Source organism: Chaetodon auriga, chromosome 13, assembly GCF_051107435.1.
Source record: "Chaetodon auriga isolate fChaAug3 chromosome 13, fChaAug3.hap1, whole genome shotgun sequence".
NCBI classification, from domain to species: Eukaryota; Metazoa; Chordata; class Actinopteri; order Chaetodontiformes; family Chaetodontidae; genus Chaetodon; species Chaetodon auriga.
Window position 1 is genome coordinate 5,511,321 of NC_135086.1, and position 20,063 is coordinate 5,531,383.

Here is a 20,063-nt window from a genome sequence, read left to right on the forward strand (position 1 = left end):
TGGGTCTAATTAGGCATTTTTTAATGAATCAGCATCAGATGTACAAAGTCTAATTTCTAGTCCTTTGTCTCCCATTTTCCTCTGATAATACCAGCTGTCAAATATGTCCCATTATCTTTTTTTAAAAACAGCTTTAGTGGGAGTTTCTTGTACTTTTTGAAAATAGGTCTATTTTAGATTCATGTCTCAGGTGCATCACACCTCTAGATTGCTGATTTTGGTCAAACATCACCGTGTTGCTGCAGAAACTTTTGGTTAGTTGCAGTGATGGTGCTGGAGCAACATTATAATAATTAGGATTATTATAATTCTGATGTTGTGGGGACAACACTGATATCAGATAAACCATCCAAACCCCCTCGACACTTCCTGCTAGAAAAGATCCCCACTGATACTTCTCTTACTCTGTATATAAATAAAACATAAAAACAAAAAAACAGAAACCATTGAAGGGAAACTTCACGCGATGCTATTTTGCAGCAAAAACATATCTAAGTTCATTTGAGGAAGAAGGAAAGTACGAAGGCCGCCGCTGCCAAGGCCTCGAGTTGGCAGTCCAGATCCTGCAGAGTAGTTTGGTGCTGAGGTCTGCAGAATCCGCTCTGCATATCTTGGGTGAAATGTAAACAATAGTAGTGTCCTTGGTCATCTGCCCGTGCGATGTTTTCAACGTCAGCATGTTAGACCTGTAAATAAGGAACACAAGTTGTCTTTTTCAGCTGCAGAGATATTTTGGCAGACTGAGGAATGTCCCAGTCCCCACCCTAAAGCTTGTTCCATTTAAGATTTCTGCAGCCCTTTGCAGGGCCTCCGTTGCAGTAAAATATCCCCTTACAGTAAGAACCCACATACATTGTATTTGTCTCTGCAAGCTACATTTCCCTCAATTATATGCCACATATCGTTCTGTGTCTTTATTATGCAGTCTACAGCGACGGGCTTTTTATTTTTCCATTTACGCAGACTGGAGAGCGTGTTTAATACAAATTCAGTAATAATTGACACTCTGTCATAGCTATGTCTTTTTTTTTTTAAGGATGGCGTGTTTGTTTGTCACCACCTCTTCCCGACAGCAATAAAGATATCTGACTCAATGGCGTAGCTCCATTGTTTTGCAGTGGCACCGCGCTGCTATTCAGTCACAGCTAATGAGCCATTATCCTCCATGTTATGGTGATCGATTTGTTTCTGCATACTTCAGTTTTTATCTTATTTCTCAGCCCCAAGGACAGTTCATTGATAGTGCCTTTTCAGAAAGGCTTATTTTCTCAATGGTGTCATTTATGTCACTCTCATAATTGCAGTGTGGGCATCGTACAAGGTAACGCGTAGCAGACAATGCAGAATTTATTATGGGATGTTGTGAGAGGCGCCAACAGCGTGGGAGGAAGGCTACGTCTAGATTGTGGCCTTATTTGATAAATTACATTTGACCATTAAATGTTGATGTGTGTGTAGTAGAAGTCACTGAGGTAATATAAACTGCAGTACACACAAGGACATAGAAGTAATCCATGACAGGGTGACTGAGACCCCGACCAGGTACCTGAGCTTTCAGGTAGGGTTTGCTGAATTGTCTCAGGTGTGTGCTTCAGGTTGTGTCACACCTGAGCTGTGATCACGTGATGTTTAAAAGCTTTCACAGGACAAAAAGGACGCGTGTTTCTGCTCTTTGAGCCACGCTGCAGGTGTCTCCACAGGTCTCATTGGATCTGGTCTGAGTGGTCTCGGGTCTCTTCTGGATCAGACCTCTTTTATGAAAATAAGTTTATGCACGTACAGTCTGGGAAGGTTTTCTGCCGTTCTGTTTGAGGTCAGGTCCAAACCTTTGGACCAATGAAGGCCTCCAATCCATGCATGACTTTGAGTGATTTAGATAAATATCGCATAAATAATCGTCCTCTCTGCGACTTTTTATTTTGGACCTACCTGTTGGTATATTTTTTTTATGTGACCACCCAGATCAGGTGGATCTTCTAAGATGTTCACGTTGAGATCTATCTTCATTTTCATCCATCAAACCTCGTTTCTAAACGTCTAACAGTCTGTTGTAGGATAGGCCATGTTGGAAGTTTGGTGCCAAGGCACGAGCAGGATTTATTTTTCCATTCACTGAAAACTTATAACAGCTCAGGCTTCCCTTGATAAATGGAAAATGCTAAAGATGGAAAAATTCAATTCATTTCCTAAATTGCCCGAGCACAAGTTAATTTGTTTGCAAAGGCAAGGATCGAACGCGGCAGGCCTTGCATATTTTCCTCCAGTAAAAGAGTAAAGAATATTGATTGTGAAGCAGAATGACAGCTACCTAGTCCTGGACAGTTTGTCCCTGCAGTCCTCGAGATTGAACCGAGCTCTCATGGGGAATTGATGCAAAGGTCTGAAAGCAGTCAAGGCGAAGTGTCAGACTTTAGAGACGCTGGACATTTTGCATTTGCAAAACAAATGGCTTCTCTTTCTGTAGTGCTGCACAGTGTCGGTGCACCGGTTTGTGCATTATGGCACAGCCAGGCTGCTATGGCTACAGTAAATTCAAAGAAGAAGAAAAACAGCCTTTGGTCACAGCCCACATTCATCTCTTAGTTCATGCACAATAAGTCAGCAGAATAATGGCTTCTACCAGTGTCGCTTTTGTGTGAGATAATTTCATTACTGAGAGAAATCCAGAGATGATTAGAAACAAAACGCTGAAGGTCGACATCGGCCTCTCTTTCGAAGACTAAATTTGGATTTACTTTCAGGTTCTGTGAGCGTCGTGTGCGTAGCCGAATGTGCATGGGTGATGCAGCTGAACGTAGCACGAAGGCAGAAAAACATTCCCTTGTTTTGTTGGAAAGATTAGGATAATGCCACTGACTGCGGCAGGAGATTATAGTAAACAATGCTGCGTTTTTCTGCGGCACCGTGACGTTCCTTTGATAGAAATCACCGTTCTTAGACATGTCCGCGCTGTAGTAAGGACAGGAAGTGTGTAATTATCACCACCACAACATTAGAATTACAGCGTCCGTAGGATGAGTAAGATGTGGCCCAGTGGTGAACAAATGCAGTGCAGATGGACTGGGACTTCAATGTGAACACTTTCTGACAGCTAAACCTTGCCTCACTCTCAGTGGGTGGGGATTTTTTTTTTTTTTTGCAGAAGAAAACTTCAGACTGTTTGTTTTTAGACGTTCTGCCTCTTCGTGAAGGCTTGAGGTCAAAGCCATTTTTAACTCGGCTTCTCCCTGCTGCTTTTCCAGGTGGAATATTGTCAGACGCTCAGGAGGGACCTCGGAGACGCACATTTTCCACTATGAACCGAGCCTTCAACAGGAAAAAAGGTGAGCAGAAATAACCGATGCGCATTTAGCTCACAGGCTTCAGCGGGGCCTGTTTTAGCGTCCTCGGAGTCACAGGCTGCTCTGACGTTCCTCAGACGTCTCACAGAGGAACTTGTTGTCAAACTCTGCAGCTCCGCATGTGTTTTCTGCATCATGGAAATCACAGGGTCCAAAATGATGAACGCTCCCGCACGAGTGTGTTCTGCAAGCTGAGCGTTTGTGGACAGTTTAGTTTTCTTGTCTTGAACAAACTGGGGGTGTGGGGTTTGGAAGAAGAGGGCACTTTAAAAGCAGGGGGACTCTAATGAGAGACGCTGGCCAGTTGTATTAAGGGACATCTGGATCTGATGTTTTAGGAGTTTGACCCATACCGAAGACCAAAAGTCAGGATATATCATCCTCTGTTCTGTCCCTTGCGAGACTCCTTACCTCATGGAACTTCAATAATACATCTCTGGAATACCCCTTTAAGATAGTTCAGTATTTCTGTTAACAAACTTCTAAAGAAATGAAGTGACATCTCTGTGCATGCCGAGGCGAAGAGATAAATGAGACTAAAGAATGAAGATGAAGCCGTCACTCAGCGCTGCTTCTCTCACATCTTCATCAAGATTAGTTGTGTTTTGTTGTCTTGGAAAGCTGTAGGCCTCATCTCAGAAATGTACACGTCTGCGCTCGAGGGTCGGAGGGGTCTTCCTCATTTCAACCCCGTTCAGTTCATCAGTTTGACAGGACTGTAAAGACTTCACACTTGAAGGCTGCGAATGGAAAACTAAAAAACAATGTACTGTTTCTGTTTATTATTTGGGCTGATGAAATGATCCTCGGCTGCTGCGACCGTAAAGATCTGAGTGACACCGGTTGCAATAAAACAGCGCAGATGTAAAATGATTCATTTCCATGACGCTGCGGAGGACAACAAAACTGTCAACACGAGCAGAATACAGAAAGGACAAGAGGCAGCAGATAACAGCACATACATCCAGCCATGCATTTGACAGTTAAGGTGGTTGTGCAGCACCGCAGAGGGTCGAGGTGACCCTGCCCAGATGCACAGGGAAGGATGTTTGGGACTGCAGTTTGCAAACAGCTTGATGTGTTTAGCACCATCTGGCCCAGTCCCTCTGGTGTGCATCAGCAGACCTGGAGTAGCCTTGGACGGCGTCGGGGAAGTGTCCGGGGCCCAGGTGGTGCGCCGGGCTTTAATGATATTTGGATGTTATAATTCACTTTTTCCCATTAGGTCCTCTATTTTAGGAGCTGAAGATGGTAATCAGGGAGGGCAGCGCCTCACATTAAGCTGGCCTTTGATTGCTTGTAATGGAAATGCGGCCTCATTCCTTTCATTTTAAATGGGATTTCATTTCTGTGAGATTCAGATGTGCATGTGCTCGTGTCGCACCGATACTGTGGGGGCTTGTCGGAAAAAGTGAATTGTATCTGAAACAAGGCGCTGTCTTAAAGTTGGCTTTGGCAGCAGACAGATAATGAGGGCCCCTGCAAACAGGACAGCTGAACAGACAGTAAACAGTTCTCTCAACAAACGCTCCCAGACAGGCTGGCACACACTGTTCGGTCCTTTGAAACCGTGCGTCCCCTCACCCCTCTGCCAGAAAGCCTTTTCAGTGAGGGAAGCAGCCACTGTCACGTCTGAACGCAGGCAGAACGCAGGCAGACGCACGACCCTCCTCTGTAGACTTAATTCCTACAAAAGTTGTTACAGTCAGTCTGAGGCAAATGGTGCCAAAAGGTCCACATCAGATGGTCTAATAAAAGCCTGTCCCTCCCAGAGCGATGAAACGTTTTTATTTGAGAGCGTGAACCGTAATATACAAAAAATATCTGGAACCATTCATTCAAAGTTATTTTCCTCGCATGCTCAGCGGACCTCAGTATTCCACGTTTCCTGTCGCGAAACAAAGCGAGTGTTGATGAACAGATTGAAAGTCCCCTCAGAGTTCATCCTCTGAAGATTATATTACAAATATCTGAACGATGGCCTTCGTGAGCTTTGGATTGGGCTTTGAATTAGCCGAACGTTGAACTGCTCTTAATGAAATCAGCGATGAGGCGGATAAGAAGCTGCACAGCGCCGTGTCGCTCGTCTGGGCAGGACTTTGAACCATATTACAACAGATTTAAACCAGCCTTGTTTCATTATGCAACCATTTGATTCCTTTGAAAACACGACTTTTTCAATTTCTGACCAAATTTGTCTTCAGTTATGGATGAAAAGTTCCCATCAATTGGAAAAAATCATCTGATATTCAGCATTTCATGTGCAGCTGACGTCGTCCCACGTGGGTGGAACAAGGGTGTGTTTGACACTGATTTCCAGTCAGTTATTCAGTGTCTGCTGAAGATAATCACCTTGTGTCGTGGATGCTGTTAACATTGCTCCCTTTCATTATCATTTTGGACTTTTTGCTCGCTCATTTAATTATTTTTGAGGGCGGTTTGGACGAAGGCTGCAGGATGGTCACAGATCATCTCATTGGTTTCTTTCACTTCTTAAATGGCAGTAGTTGTACATAAAGAACCATGTGAAAAGTCAACATAAGTCTGAGTTTTTATTCCTTTCTCTTTGCGCCCGTCCTGCCCGCCTGGCTGCGAGTGAAGGCTGGCACTGACACCAGCCCGCTCGGCTGATTTACCTCCCCCTTTATCTCTGGGTCTGGCTGTGTTTTGTGGACTTGATCACGTCTAGCAGGTAATGCCAACAGGGATCTTGATCATTTTTATCTCCTGTGTTTATTACTCTTGGACGTGACCGGCACTGAATAGTTGGACTCTACAGAATTCATGTGCACCTTTTTGGTGAGCCCCCGAGCAGCAGTTTGGAACACGTAACTCATTGGACATATTATGGACCGAGGCTGTAATGGGACCTACTCCGGCTCCTTAAAGTGGTATCCTGACTTGGCAGCTGATGACCTTGTGAATGCTGCATTGTATTTACACTCTGTTGCCAGTTTATTAGATACACCCAGCTAAAATAAATGCACTCTAACACAACAGGCCTGCAATAAATCCTCCTTTCATGAATCTTATAATGTTCAGCTGCTGATGGAGCTGTTTCACAGAAGCAGTCTGCTGCATTCGTTTTAGATAGCAGTACCTAATAAACCCAGTGTGTTTCAGTACCTCTTCCTCCTCTTTCTGTCTTACTCTCCATGCTGTGGCCACAATTAGAAAATTTACACTTCTCATTTGCCACATTCGTGTGTGTGGTTGATGATGATTAACATATGTCAATAATGCAGCGTAGAATATCACAACATGCAGGCGACGGGCCTCCACACACAAAGGTTGTAAAGTAGCTGTAGACACACTTAGCAAATAAATGAAAACTGTCCAGTTTCGTGTCACAACGTCCTGGTGAAACTTATTAACTCCGTCAGTGATTGGAAACACACGCTGAGCCCACAGTGTGTGTCAAAAATCTGGGTTAATATCGCCGGTCATTGTAATGTGCATCATTTCTGAGGCGACTGACTGCAGGAGTACATCTATTACAGTTTGCCACAGCAGCAGATGGTAGCTGAAGATTAGTCACGTTAATGCAGAACGTGGCCTGCTCTGACGGAGCACTTCCTCACAGCAGCGGGATCCAGAGCTACTCAGGTGTTTTGGTGGCACACATTCTTCAAGTTTACTGAGAACTATACGTACAGTCACGATGAGTCCGTCTTTCCTGTGTGTTTCAGCCGCCTGAACAAAACAAAAGCCGACTCTCCGTGTCTGTTTTCTCACATCTACATGATAGCTGCGCAGCCAAACCCGCTAAAGTGATTGGAGGGAGCATGCTGGTCTGTCAGCAGGCAGTTATTCATCTGAATTGTGATATTTGGGTCAATTTTAAGCTGTTTTTTTCATTATTGAGGTCAGATGTCCTCTATCCATCATTATGATCGAATCCGCAAAAAGCACTCATACAGAAAATTAGACGCTGAGGATACACAAGCTTTTTAATTTCCTCTCGGCCGCGTTAGCTGAATTGCTAGTTTATATAAATAGCAGTCTAAGTGATGCAAGCGTGACACGAGCCATCATTAATGGTTTGTAATACGGTCAGGGAACAAATAAACGTAATTGATTCATGTCTGATAGCCTTGTGCTGGAAGGACGCTGATGTCCAGAGCTGTGCACAGTGTGTCCTGGCCTGAATGACGCTTCATAAAGCCATATGTCCACCGTGCTGGCTCCATGTAATCCGTATTAGCCCTGAATGGACTCTGGATTTCTTCCTGCCGGCAATATTTTCCACATTTGATCTTCACATTAAATTGAGTCAATCCTTTTCAAGTGCTTTTCAACGTGGTAGAAAAGTGGTGTTACATGAACTAAGGGCTGAAACTGAAGCACGAACAGAGGCTCAGTGTGTCGGGCTGTGCGTGCGTGCGGGTTGTGTTTTTGTATTAAATCACAGGGAGCTCGTTATGTTCTTTGTCCATTTCCCCACATGTGCTGCATGTGGTGCATGCGTACAAAACCTCCAGTGAGATCCTCTCAAAGGACGCACTGTCACTGTTTCTATGTCACTGCGACGTTCTGCACAGCGGCCTCATGCTTCATGTCAGACAGCGGCTGACGTTTGGAACCAGATGGGTTTTTGTGCACAGACGCGCAGTTTTAAATGCTTTATCTCAAAGTCACACCGTCCTGTTGGGCTGTAGGAATGTGGTTTCGGTCCTTTCTGCTTGGAGCCCATTTGAAGTTGTCTTTTGCATGATGGAGAACTGTGCACACCCAGCAAATTCATTGTGTGTCATTGATTGAGCGCTGCAGTGAATTAGGCTATTGCCTGCTCGCTGCCTGTGGCCTCATAGACAAACTGTGCAGCACTCAAGCTCTGAAAGCTTCGAGCTAAGAGAGACGATGGTAACACTTGACAATATGAGTGATTAATAGAATATATCGCTGTTAATAAGAGCAGCTTTATTTGTTTTGTAGCTGCCCCTGACCGTGCTTTACACAGGGAGGTGAAAAACTGCTAAGTGCTTCAAAGAATGTGTCCGGAAATGGAAACCAGGTCACTATAAAACCACAGAAAGGTGCCGTTTTATTTTCTTTGAATTCATTTATTTGGTGGTTAATTTGGAGGATGCAAACACATTTCTTTGGCAGCTCTGAGAGCTTTGAAGGCTTCTTCAATCTGAGGCTCATCTTTGGTTCTATTGAAATACAAACCTTTTCTGTACCTGCAGTTGTTTTAAAGGTGAGCAGGATACGTCACCATATATGGTTTAGTTGAGGGTTTTTTAAAATTGGTGTACTGGTTTTCTTTGGGTGCATATCTCATATCTCATTGACATCAAAGACTGTGGAGACCCTTTATCACCCCACCGGCTGGATTCACAGCAGAATGTGAGATAAAGAAGGCTGAGATAGAGAGAAAACAGCTGTTAGCTCGTAGATAAGGAGAGATACTCTGTGGTAAAGGTCTAACAGATCAAATCATCAATAAATCCACAAATTACCACACTGTTCTGCACTTTTTGGTGGTCCTTTTTCCTCAAGTGCACCACAATATGAGCGTTGGTTAGATCTGCGCTGCAGCCTTTTTTCCGCTATACATTTTTATTTATTTATTTATTTATTTTTTTTACAAAGGGATAATATTGAAGGCAGCATTGTCAGCGTCTGAGTCATAACTTTCATTTCATTTTGTAATTTGCTGCTCACGTGAGGTGCCTCGCCACAGGATGTGAATGCAGTAACGTGTGCAGTGTTTGTGCAAACACTGCTCCACAGCCCTTTACTTGTGGAGCCTCTATGGTAAACTAAGGTACTCGTTGTCTCCTTTCTTTTTTTTTGTCTCGCGTGCTGAACGATTAGCCGTTTGTATCTGTCTGCTCTGTTTAATTAGAGCAGGTATCTATGGGCAGGATTTTGGGCTGTTGTCCACACACTTGCCAATAGATCAAGTGGGATTTTAAACAAGTAGGATTCAAGTTTTGGAAAAGAAGAACGCTGCGTTAAACATCAGGATAACAGGATCGTTAAGGTTTGGACCGAGGTGATAATCTACTGCAAAATAAGTAATAACTTATAGATTACTTACTGCATTTTTATGTACTTTCGCACACCGTATTTTGTCTTAGTTTTATGATCTTGAATATAAGGTGAAAGAACAGTGCAGTGCTCACATATATACATGGAGAGAGAGAGCTAAAATATCCTTCTCAGAAAGACCCAACGCTGTGATGTGTCAGGGGAAATATGAAGGCGGCTTGTGCTTGTGCCGTCGTTGCTGGGGTGTAACATGCATGAAGGACTGGTGACCTTTATGCTGTCACATGTGCTAACTGGCTGTGCAGAAGCAGTGCACTCCCCGTCTCCAGAGAGGTGTGTGCCGTAGTCCACTGCGGTGTGATAGAGATGCATCGACACTTCTCAGGCTGTCATCTTCATCCAACACCTGACAGCTCAACCACACGGAGTGACCTTCAGACGCCACGACTCATCCTTCCGCCCCAGCAGTTAATCTTCCCTTCTGGCGACCTGGAGAGCACTTAGAACTTTTGCGACTTTTGGTGCGCTCACAAAGTTGCCGGTTTATGCAGCAAAGAGAGAGAAAGAAGTACGCCTCCCCCTCCTCCCCACCCTCCCTCCTTTAATCAGAACAGTGTGTGCTGACGCCTTGAAAAAATGTCAGCCTACCTGCCATGCTGCCGTGTCAGCCCTCTCCTCCTCCTCCTCCTCCCCCTTCCTTCCTTCTTCCTCTCTCCTGGAATTTACAGTTTCTTAGCCTCCTCAGCTTTACGAGAAAGGAGGCGATACATTGTCCTTCTATCAACTTTCATTCAAGAGTTCCTCTTGGAAATTGATTGCACTTTAGAGGGGACTGTTGCAAGGTGCAAGCAGAGGATAATCTCATTGCACAGCTGTTAAGTAAACTTAAAAGGACGACAGTTTAAGTAGAGGGAAAGCTTCCCAGTTTATCCTGCAGTGTCTGCGAAGAGAAACAAAGCTGTGCATCTTTGTGCGTCATTTATTTCCTGCCATCAAACTAATTTCCAGAAGAATAAAACATGACTTCCTCTGCAAGTCAAGAATTTGCCTGTTGCTTTCCTTGTAAGTAATATGGTAGATTAGCAAACATAAGCAGTCACAATTAGGCAAATGTGGAGCACCAAATTAACACTAATTAGAGGAGACTTTGAATTCATCAAGCCACTTAGCCAACAACATCAATGCAAACAAAGTCATTAGCATACTGGTGCAGAGGACGTGCTAAAGTTGATGTACATCATTTGCACCTGGGAGAGTCTTGATTAACACAGTCAACCTACAGAAGCCGAGCGCCTCAAGGTCACAGTCATGCATCTCCTGTCACGAGATCCATTAGCAGGCCGATAAGCTGTTTATGGGAATGGGAAATGAAGAAATTAAAGGATGGTTAATCAGCGGGTGATTAGGGAATGCTGAAAACCATCAATGAGCCATTACGTTCTCTGATCTGCTGCTCAGTTTGTGTTGATGTTATCGTCAAAGACGCTCTCTGTGGTCACTTTTAAGTCAGTCATTAACGGCACATACACTAATGTCCAATACGGAGTCAAAAATCATGCTCAAAAATGTACATCCTGTCTGTGGTGCTAGCTCTAGTTCATTATTAAACAGTATAAGATGCTTCACTGTAAATGTTTTAACCGCCAAGGACTTCATGACAAATAAATAACAACAGTAATGATACACTGTAAACAGCTCTGTGCTCCAGTTTCAGCCTTTTTGGACGCTCCGAGCACCAGTATTGTAACAGTGCGAATAGATGTGCATCAAAATCCAAGCAGCAGCCGGCTTGACCACAGCTGTCCGTACTGACTAGACTCCTTACATGCTGCTGCTAATTTATTTGAAGGGTTGGATTTCCGTGACTGACGGCGTCGTGTTGAGAGCAGAGACTGATTCATCAGAGGTAACTCGAACGCAGCAGTTTGGGACAAATCCCGGCAGAGGCGTCCATGATGCTAACCATTCGTGAAGCAGATGGATTCTGTTCAGGAATTCAGCCAGTCGTCTTCTCTGCCGGGAAAAGCCAACAACAATCCCCGCCCACACACACACACACACACACACACACATGCATGATCATGGTGTGGTTGTGTATGTAGGTGTTCACAGACTGGTCCTTTGTCGGTATGTTGGTGAGAGAGCGAATGAACGCACCGTGCTCGACTCTGCAACAAGATTTCACCCATTTTATAGAAAAAAAAAAAGGAAAATCAATATGTGGCGGTCAGTGTTGATAATACATGAGAAACACTGCTGATGCTCATTTCTTATTCTATCAACTCTGAAATAGTTTTGAAAAAACAAGATTTCTCCTGCTGAACATTATTTTTTCAGTTTCATACCACGTCTGCAGTCCAGGTCGGCTAATACCGGTCAGCCAGCAAGTCTTTCAACCACATCGAGTCTGCGAGCTCTCAGTCTAATAGGCTAAATTAGCCAGTTCAGTTTAGATATGTTTGACAGATCAATAGCTCTGCAATAAGATAACCAAGACAGTTTTGCTTAAAATTAGTGAAAAGCCTTCAATTCTCTTCAAGATAAAACACAGTTTTCTCTACAGCTGTGACATGTCTGCAGAGTGGAGCTTCAACGGAGACCAAGCAGCTTCAAACAGGCTCCAGATCTGCTCTTCTTACTGCATTAATTGTGTTTGTGTATTCATTATGCATTGATTAACCGGGGCACGTTGGGGTGTTTTTTACAGCTGTTATACCTGAACCTCGTTAAATGAAGCATCAGTGTTGGAAGCAGTTTTAAGGTTTGTTCAGATTCTTTGCAAAGCGAGCAAACAGCCAATGTGCCATCTGCACAGGCGTCAGCTGTAATTAGCCAGCAGCATACGCTCTGACCAGGTGTGTGACAAGTCCTCACGCCGAGTACAGCTCCCAGAAAAGTTTTATTAGACCGAAAAGGGCACCGAGTTTTTCACTGAGGCTCATTTCCACCTCTCAGTCTGTTTGTGACCGATCTTCAAACTTTCTCCAAACCCCCGTCCAGCCTTCTCCTTTCATCCTCCCAGCGCCTCCTTTCTTTTCATATTGTCAAGCTGCGGTCACAAACACAAAGTTAAGACATTCTGAGGATTCTTCTCCAACCCTAAAGATGCCCTCTGGAGTTTTCCTGTAAACAAAAGCTGTGTTTACATTCAGTGTTTCTCACCCAAAACGGCATCGACACAACTCCTCCTGAAACACCTGCAGAGCTGAACTTTGAATATTTAAAATGGTGCAGAGTTTATATCTTTAAAAGCCTGCAGTCTTATTCTTCACCGCCTTTCTGGGGTCACTGTCGATCAGTGGAACATGAGAAACATGGTTGTGCGCGTGCAGTCTGCGTACTCTTAAACGTGTCCTGCGCCCCGTCTGAACACTTTTAGAGGAAGTGGGATTGCTGAATGTTTAGAAAGTCACGTGTTCAATGAGCCGAGCTGCAGCGGGGAAGTGAAAAGCATGGTTTGCCCTCGTCTGATGGCTGCTGTTGATGCATGAGATTTAACCACTTCTGTTCGTATCCTTTCAGATAAATCATGGATGCACACCCCAGAGGCGCTGGCCAAGCATTACATACCCTACAACGCCAAGGTAGGTTTCACCCTCAGACTGCTGAGAGCTTCAGGATTCTGCTGTTAAACAGTGGTCGCTTTTATTGTTTGCTCGCTCTAGTAAAGTGACCTCATGTAAGAATGACATGACAGCGATGATTTGGATATTTAATGGCGGATGATTTCATTCAGATGCCACCACAGCTCGAGTGTGGTCTGTCAGAAAATGTGCGCTGTAGTATTTATCTTCCCCGGCAGCTGCTCTGCCTCGGCGCTGCGACGGGGGAAAACCGTCCCCGTCAAACTTTAATTTGAAAGTTTCTCTGTGTTTTAGCCCTCCTGGTTTGTTTACTCTCTGATGAGTGTGTTGGTTTATGCAGAGTGACTCACGCTTCTGTCAAAACCAGCCAAAACTCCTGGTCCTGACACGACAACAGCTGGAAATGAGAGTGCACTCAGTCTGCTCTGGAAACACGACCAAACTAATTTAAAACAAGGCCGACAGAGATCGTCTGAGGTGGAGACCCCGACAGAGAGCGTCTGAGGTGGAGACCCCGACAGAGAGCGTCTGAGGTGGAGACCCCGACAGAGAGCGTCTGAGGTGGAGACCACTCCCCCGTCACACTGCGACAAAGAGCTTCTCTCCCGAGTGTGTCAGACGGCGTCCAGAGCTTCAGAAATGTTATGATTGAACTGAGGTGGAACTCCAACCTATCTGCTGAAGCTCCCTCGCAGAGGCAGGGGCAGCTGGAAGAGGACACGTCTCTGGAATGAAAGCGTATCGTCAGCTTTCACTGATGAGCTGCCGTCTGGCTGAGTCTGCTGAGATCTGAGCGCACCACTCATCACCGAAGGAATTGGAGGGAAGGAGACGGCCAAAGTGCTGAGACTGATCTTGGCCTTTTCTCCCAGCTTTCAGATTTGTTGAAAATAAGCTCAGTTGGCGATTCAGTGTCCTGTCTTCCAGCCATTTAGAACAGAGAGGATCCATCTTATGGCTGAGAAAAGTCAGAGTTAAATAAAAAAAAGTCCTTCTGGTTCAATGTGCTCCTCTTCCGGGCTCTCTGGGACTGAACCTGAGCTGAAGTATTGTGATGTGGCTCAAAGTCCTGCAGCAGGAAGCAGAGCTGCAGCTTCTAACGACAACGCTGAGGTCATAATCTTTGTATTTTTATGGCAGTTTGATGGTTTTACAGTCTGACTTTTTATTTATTTTGTAGATTTATCTGTTCAGCTTTGACAGCCGACCAGAGCGAGAGACGAGCAAAGGATTCAGACTCTCAAAACCAGTTTCATTCGTATGGACAGCGTTCAGATCTTCATCAGTGACTGCAGTTTATGATGATTTTCTTAATGGCTTAATCTGATTATTTTCTCATTCAGCCAAACAATTCTTTGGTCTATAAAATGTCAGAAAACAGAGAAAAACGTCCAGTTTTAGTTGCCCAAAGCTCAAGGTAACACCTTGAAATTCGAAGGAAAAGAAATTAAATTTTCAAGTATCTAAAACTGAGAGAAGAAGCGAATCCTCAGTGTGGAAGCTGCAGTTTGTCGACAATCAATCAGCTAATTCTCCATTTTACAGGTGTGTGATTTCCCCTCGCAAGGTTTCATGGACAGAACTCTGAACTGGAGTTAATTATTTCTGAGACTTTTATTTGTGTTGGAGCTTCTCAGCAGTGAGAAATTAGCTTGGAAGAACGGCTCCATTTGACATCAAACTTACAGAAAATGAACTTTAATTGAATAAGTCAAATATGAACGATCATTTAAAGGAGGGGGTTGGATACTTGGTGAACTTTGACCTCAGTAAAGGTGTCTCACACAGAGTCGCAGTGACGCTGCGTTTAGTGGATCAGTCGATTGATCGATCTGCAGAAATATTTTGATAACGGATTAATCAGATTTGCTGCTTTTCGTTGTCATTTATGTCAGTAAACTGACTGTCTTTGGGTTTTGGACCGTTGTGAATCCATCGCTGATGTATCCAAACTCTTTTCACTGCTCACTGAAATAATCGTTGTTTGTGGCCTTAATTGAAACATGAGGGGCCGCTTGCGTGTCAAGAATCCGTCTGTCCAGAAGCCAGACAAGACAGATCTGCAATTACATTTCATGTCATCAGAAAGTCCAGGTGGCATTTTCCTCTTACGAATTTAATTAGCTTTATGTTGTGGTGAGGTGACAGCGGAGACTGTCATCTGCTTTTACGGCCCATCTGTTTCAGCGCTCTGCCACCTCTTTGCTCTGACGTGCCTTCATGCATCTGGATGTCGTGCAGAGCTGCTGCTGGAGCTTCAGTGAGTTTCAGCTGATCTCACTCATCAACAATTGTTATTGACCTCCGAGGAAGGATGTTGTTGAGAGGTGAATTTCTGAGCCGCTGGGATCAATGCGATCGTATCAGATCACCTTCAGAAGTCACTGATATTGCACATGACACAGTTCCTGCCCTTTCTAGATATGAGAGGACCTTTGGATGAGGAGTGAGCCGTGCATAGACAATGAGAGGGAGCAGCTTTCTGTCGTCTCGGTGAACTTTCCTCAGCCGCCGTGGGCTTGAAATACTTCGCCTCTGTGCTTGTTTGGTGTGATATGGCCCCTTTAAGTGTGCATCCTGACTGTGGGGAGCGAGGGCCAGGGGTGGTTCGTTTTTCAGCTGTACGCACCAGTTGATGGATGAGCCTCCGAGCCCGGTCCACCTTGTGAAACCTCCCCAGTCGTCGCCCAGAATGCACTGGTCAGGAACAAGAGCTTCTCCATTCTATTCTGGGCATCTGTCAGCGGCGCTCTCAGACATGTCCTTAAGTGTGTGGAGTACATTTGTCACAGTGGCACACAGTGCTGACACTTTCTAAAGAAGCCTCAGTCTGTTTTCTGGCTCTATTGAGAAGCGCCAGACTGGCTGTTATTAATAAGAAATATTGCATTTTTAATTAGTTACGTGTTTTAGAAATAAGCTCTTTTGAATTCTTCAGCTCTTTTCTGTGAAACATCATTAAAGTGATTTTTTTTTTCTATGTGAGCATAAATAAAATGTCAGAATAAGAGTAATGAATTGCCAACATGCCCCAAATGAAAGTGTGCAAGACAGACAGTTACAGAGTGCAGCATCATTTCAGAAAGTGAGCACAAGGACAAAGGACGTCAGCAAAGCCGAGTCATGGAAAGCTTCACACAGGTTTTGTTGTGTCGTGGAGACAATCCGTGTCTGTCTCCGCTCCGGCGGGACACCTTGTTATTTTGTTTTTCCCAACCTTTAAGGAGCTGACACCAGTGTTTATGAAGTCTGATATTGGAACAGGCTCCACACATTAAGCTCAGGAGGCACTGAAGCAGCGTGTGTGACTGGAACAATTACTGCTGCCACCGCCGCCGCCGCCGCCGCCAGATGGAAAACAAGGTGTTCAGGCACAAAGGTTAATGGCTCCATCTGTTGGAGGATGTTAGAAGTGCTGCCCCAAGCATGTGGACGTCTGCCTGTGTGTGCGTGTGCATTGGCGTACATGCATTCCTCACATGTACGAGGCGTTCGCTTCGGTGCTTCAGCGATGGAAACTGTGTGGGGTGGTACATTTCGGTCTGAAGGATGTGAACTCAGATGATCTGATTCAAACCATTTGAGCTTAGAATAATAAACACCAGATGATATTGACCCAAACGTCGTCTGTGATTGCTTTAATCGTTCTGTTCATTCATTCATTCGTGCTGATATCCGGTGTCGTACATGTCCTTGTTGTGTTTCCTTCACATCGTTTTTCTTCTCTTTCCAGTTCCTTGGAAACACAGAGGTTGAAGCCCCGAAAGGCACAGAAGTTGTCAAGGATGCAGTCAGAAAGCTGAAGGTAAAGCCGGCCCTCAGACTGAGCCGTAGCCTAAAGGAGCAGGGGAGGTGGGAGTGAGTGACAAATGCCCCCCTCCCTCATCAGTTCCCAGCAAGGTGCCCTTGGAGCCTCTCCGCTCCCGCCTGTGGACGCCTATAACTGCTGGATAAGCAGAGCAGTTCGCTCCGTCAGCCTCTCCCCGGCTGGACGTAGAATTCAATAAAACGGATATTTATCCGCCGTGAGAGCTGTTGGTTTGTTATCCCGAGCTCGAATCCTCCAACCACACCGTTTTTTCTCCATATACCAACACAGGATTTGTATTTAATAAGTCACTTTATTAAAGCGCAGGTGCTTTAATAAACCCTGACAGAACTCAGTGACACGTCAGAAAAAGCCCTGACACTTAATATTCTCCATCACTGATTCCGCATACGAAGAACATGATCTTATTAGATGCTGCAGCCTAAATTTGCATATTAATGAGGGGAAAAAGGGTTTCTTGAAACAATATAATCCCATAATACTCACTTACACTATGACTGTTAATACCACTCATGTAAACACAGATGTGCTACACTGCGATTTGATAATTAATGCTCTGATTAAAGCTGCACTAATCACATATTAACAATGGCTTGAATGACTGTGTGTAATGTGAAAGGTGTCACTTGCAGTAACCCTCACAGTCGTCCCCTCAGCTCTGTGGACCGTCTCCAGGAGCTCATTGTGACTGATGAACCTGGAGGACTGAAAACCAAACCTCAGACCTAAAAGGAGAGCGAATATTGGAATTACATAGATAATGTGTCCAGAAACTCAACTGTGTGTCTGCTGGGTGTATAAATCCAACCCGAGTGGCCCAAATCCAAATGATTGCAGTTTGTTTTATTAGTTTTTTTCTTATTGATTTTCATATCACTGCAGTCTCTAACAACATAATTTCCCTGGTGTGGGATCAATAACGTTTTATCTTCTCTTAAGCAGCCTTCACACCTGCAGTGACAGGTTGTTTTGGTCACTTGGGGCATTTTATCCCATTAAAAAAGTTGATATGGAGAACGTCATAGCTAACTCAACTGTTAGCTCTGTTTTAGTCTCCACCAGCTCTTTTGGGACATATTCGGCTCTTGTGCAGGTAAATGTCTTACGAAGTTCACCAGCTAGTTGCCATTTCTCCATTTCAGCCTGTTATAATTACTGTTTGTACTTCAGCATCTTCACAGAGGCTCCTGTTGCTTCTCATGACGATCAGACCCAATCAGTCAGCATCATACTCACAGATGAGTCTCCTGCCTGTGCGTGTGGGGACGTAATTAACTGTGTGCATGATTGCGTGCCCTGCATGTCTCCCTCCACTGTTTTGCGATCGATGGGATGTTTCTCCAGCCGTGGACACAACAGCCGAAGGCCAAGGCTTTCCAGGAAGCTGCGACACTCCCGCTCTGTTTTCTCAACCATTGTCCCTTTGAGACCTCGTTCTGTGCAGCCGGACTTTGTCTTTTCGGCGCTCCAGCTCTGCTTTTAAATGATCTGATACACAAATATCATAGAAACAGATTCCCCATCATCAGTGGCCTCGGGTGCATCTGTCATCAAATCCCTCTAATATCAGAAAAACTGTTACTGAACAGGAAAAAACATCACGTCCTGTATCCTTTGCACAAACCTCAGGCCTCCAGTGACAACAAGCTTTCTATGGAAAAGCATCAGAAAAACACTTTTTATAACTTTTGATTGCTAAATTGAATGAGCTGAATGAATTTGACTGTTTGGCCGTGCAGCAAAGACCACCTTGAACCCGGAGTATGAAGAGACCAGAGTTCACCTCCCAGTACGTTACCAACCATCAGCGCTGGTTTTCTTTGACCTTTTCTGAATATCTGTCCTGAACTAAGACATCTTAGTTCCCAGAAAAAAGCTCAGCTGATCATTTTGGAAAAAGCACCGACAAACAGCCTTTTTTCTTATTTAGGCTTTGGGTTTTCTGTTACTCAGGCACAGTTTCATCAGACTTCCCCAGTGAATGACACTTAACCTCCTTTCCATCACACACTCCTCAGCATTCAGCAGCTTTAACCGAAGCGGCCGCCCCGGCCTTCATGCATGGGAACACGACCCGGAGACCCTCTCCTTTCTCACAGCGTCTCGCTAACGTGGCCGCGCTCGCTGCCTGCTGGCCTCCCCTCTGTCTTCTCCTGCCAAGAGTTGAATCTGTGAGGCCGCTTGTAGGGGAGGACTGTTTTCCCAAACCCGTACCTCTATTGTTACAATACATTTGATCTTGAAGGCCTGTTTGGAGACCAAGGCTCCGTGGTTACTCGCCCAGATACTCCGGCATTTAGGACGGACTTACCGTTGAAGAGCAGACACGAGGGTTGGGAGACGGACCTGGGAGGCTTCATGAGAAAACCGCACTCTTACATCAGATGAATCTCCCTCTCTCACACTCGCTGTTGTCTCTCCGTGTTCGTGTCTGCAAGCTCCCGAAAAGTAAACGTCTTAAATTATAGAAGCTTAACTCAAGGCCTTACAAGGGCTTGATTACAGCTCAATTTATCATTCTGCTGGAAGCCGTAATGTTACAGGCTGTAAAAATACTGCAGCTTCTTATTGGCACACACACACACACACACACACACACACACACACACACACACACTTCACACGGTTTCGTGTTGAAAGTGAAATCAGGCGGAAGTTAAAGCTGCAGATTCAACCCGCTCTCGCTCTCATGGCTGTAATGGATATGTATTTTTCAGTTGGAGGTAATTTGAGGGTGTCTCGGCGTCCTCTGCGTGTCCTTCGTGTGAGGATGAGGTGTCTCCTAACTGACAGTATTCACTCCCCTTCTAACAGACATTTAACTGACTGCCAAGTCCTGTTAGTATTTATGTCAGTTGGCAAAATAACTGCGAAAGACTTAAATTGCTTTTTGGCAGAGCTTGAAAGAGTGACCCAGTGGATGAATCACAGATTTGTTTCATTTCCTCGTTAATCTTCTGTAAAACTCTTAACCTTAATTATATTTTCTTAAACAAATTCTCACTGAGCTTTAAAGGCGACATGCGGCCGCTTGATCCCCGAACATGTCAGTGTTGTTTGAGGCTTTTCAAGATTTTATTGCAGTAAATCCACCTTCCAGTTGTGTAATTAATATTTTTAAAGCTGCACTAATCAATATTTTTGCATTGACAATGGATTCCACCGGGTGCGTCTCTGTGACGTCATGTTTTTGTTCCGTCCTCCACGCGGCTGCAAACCGCAGAGGCCGAGCTTTGTGCCAAATTTATTTTGTTAACTTACTCAGATTTTGCTGATTTGGTCATTTTAACTCGATGTTAAAATGCATCCAGT

At 44.6% G+C, this 20,063-nt stretch overlaps 1 protein-coding gene across 9 annotated transcripts in view; it reads left to right on the plus strand.

Moving 5' to 3' along the window:
• The window catches only part of gulp1a (GULP PTB domain containing engulfment adaptor 1a), a 67,452-nt gene that overhangs the window by 40,664 nt on the left and 6,725 nt on the right, over window positions 1-20,063 (plus strand). For all 9 annotated transcript variants that reach the window (XM_076747470.1, XM_076747469.1, XM_076747475.1 and 6 more), the window contains 3 exons: window positions 3,243-3,323; window positions 12,861-12,922; window positions 16,656-16,727. In XM_076747470.1, coding sequence (XP_076603585.1) covers window positions 3,296-3,323; window positions 12,861-12,922; window positions 16,656-16,727 — 162 coding nt within the window. In that variant the 5' untranslated portion in view covers window positions 3,243-3,295. The remainder of the gene's footprint in view (window positions 1-3,242; window positions 3,324-12,860; window positions 12,923-16,655; window positions 16,728-20,063) is intronic.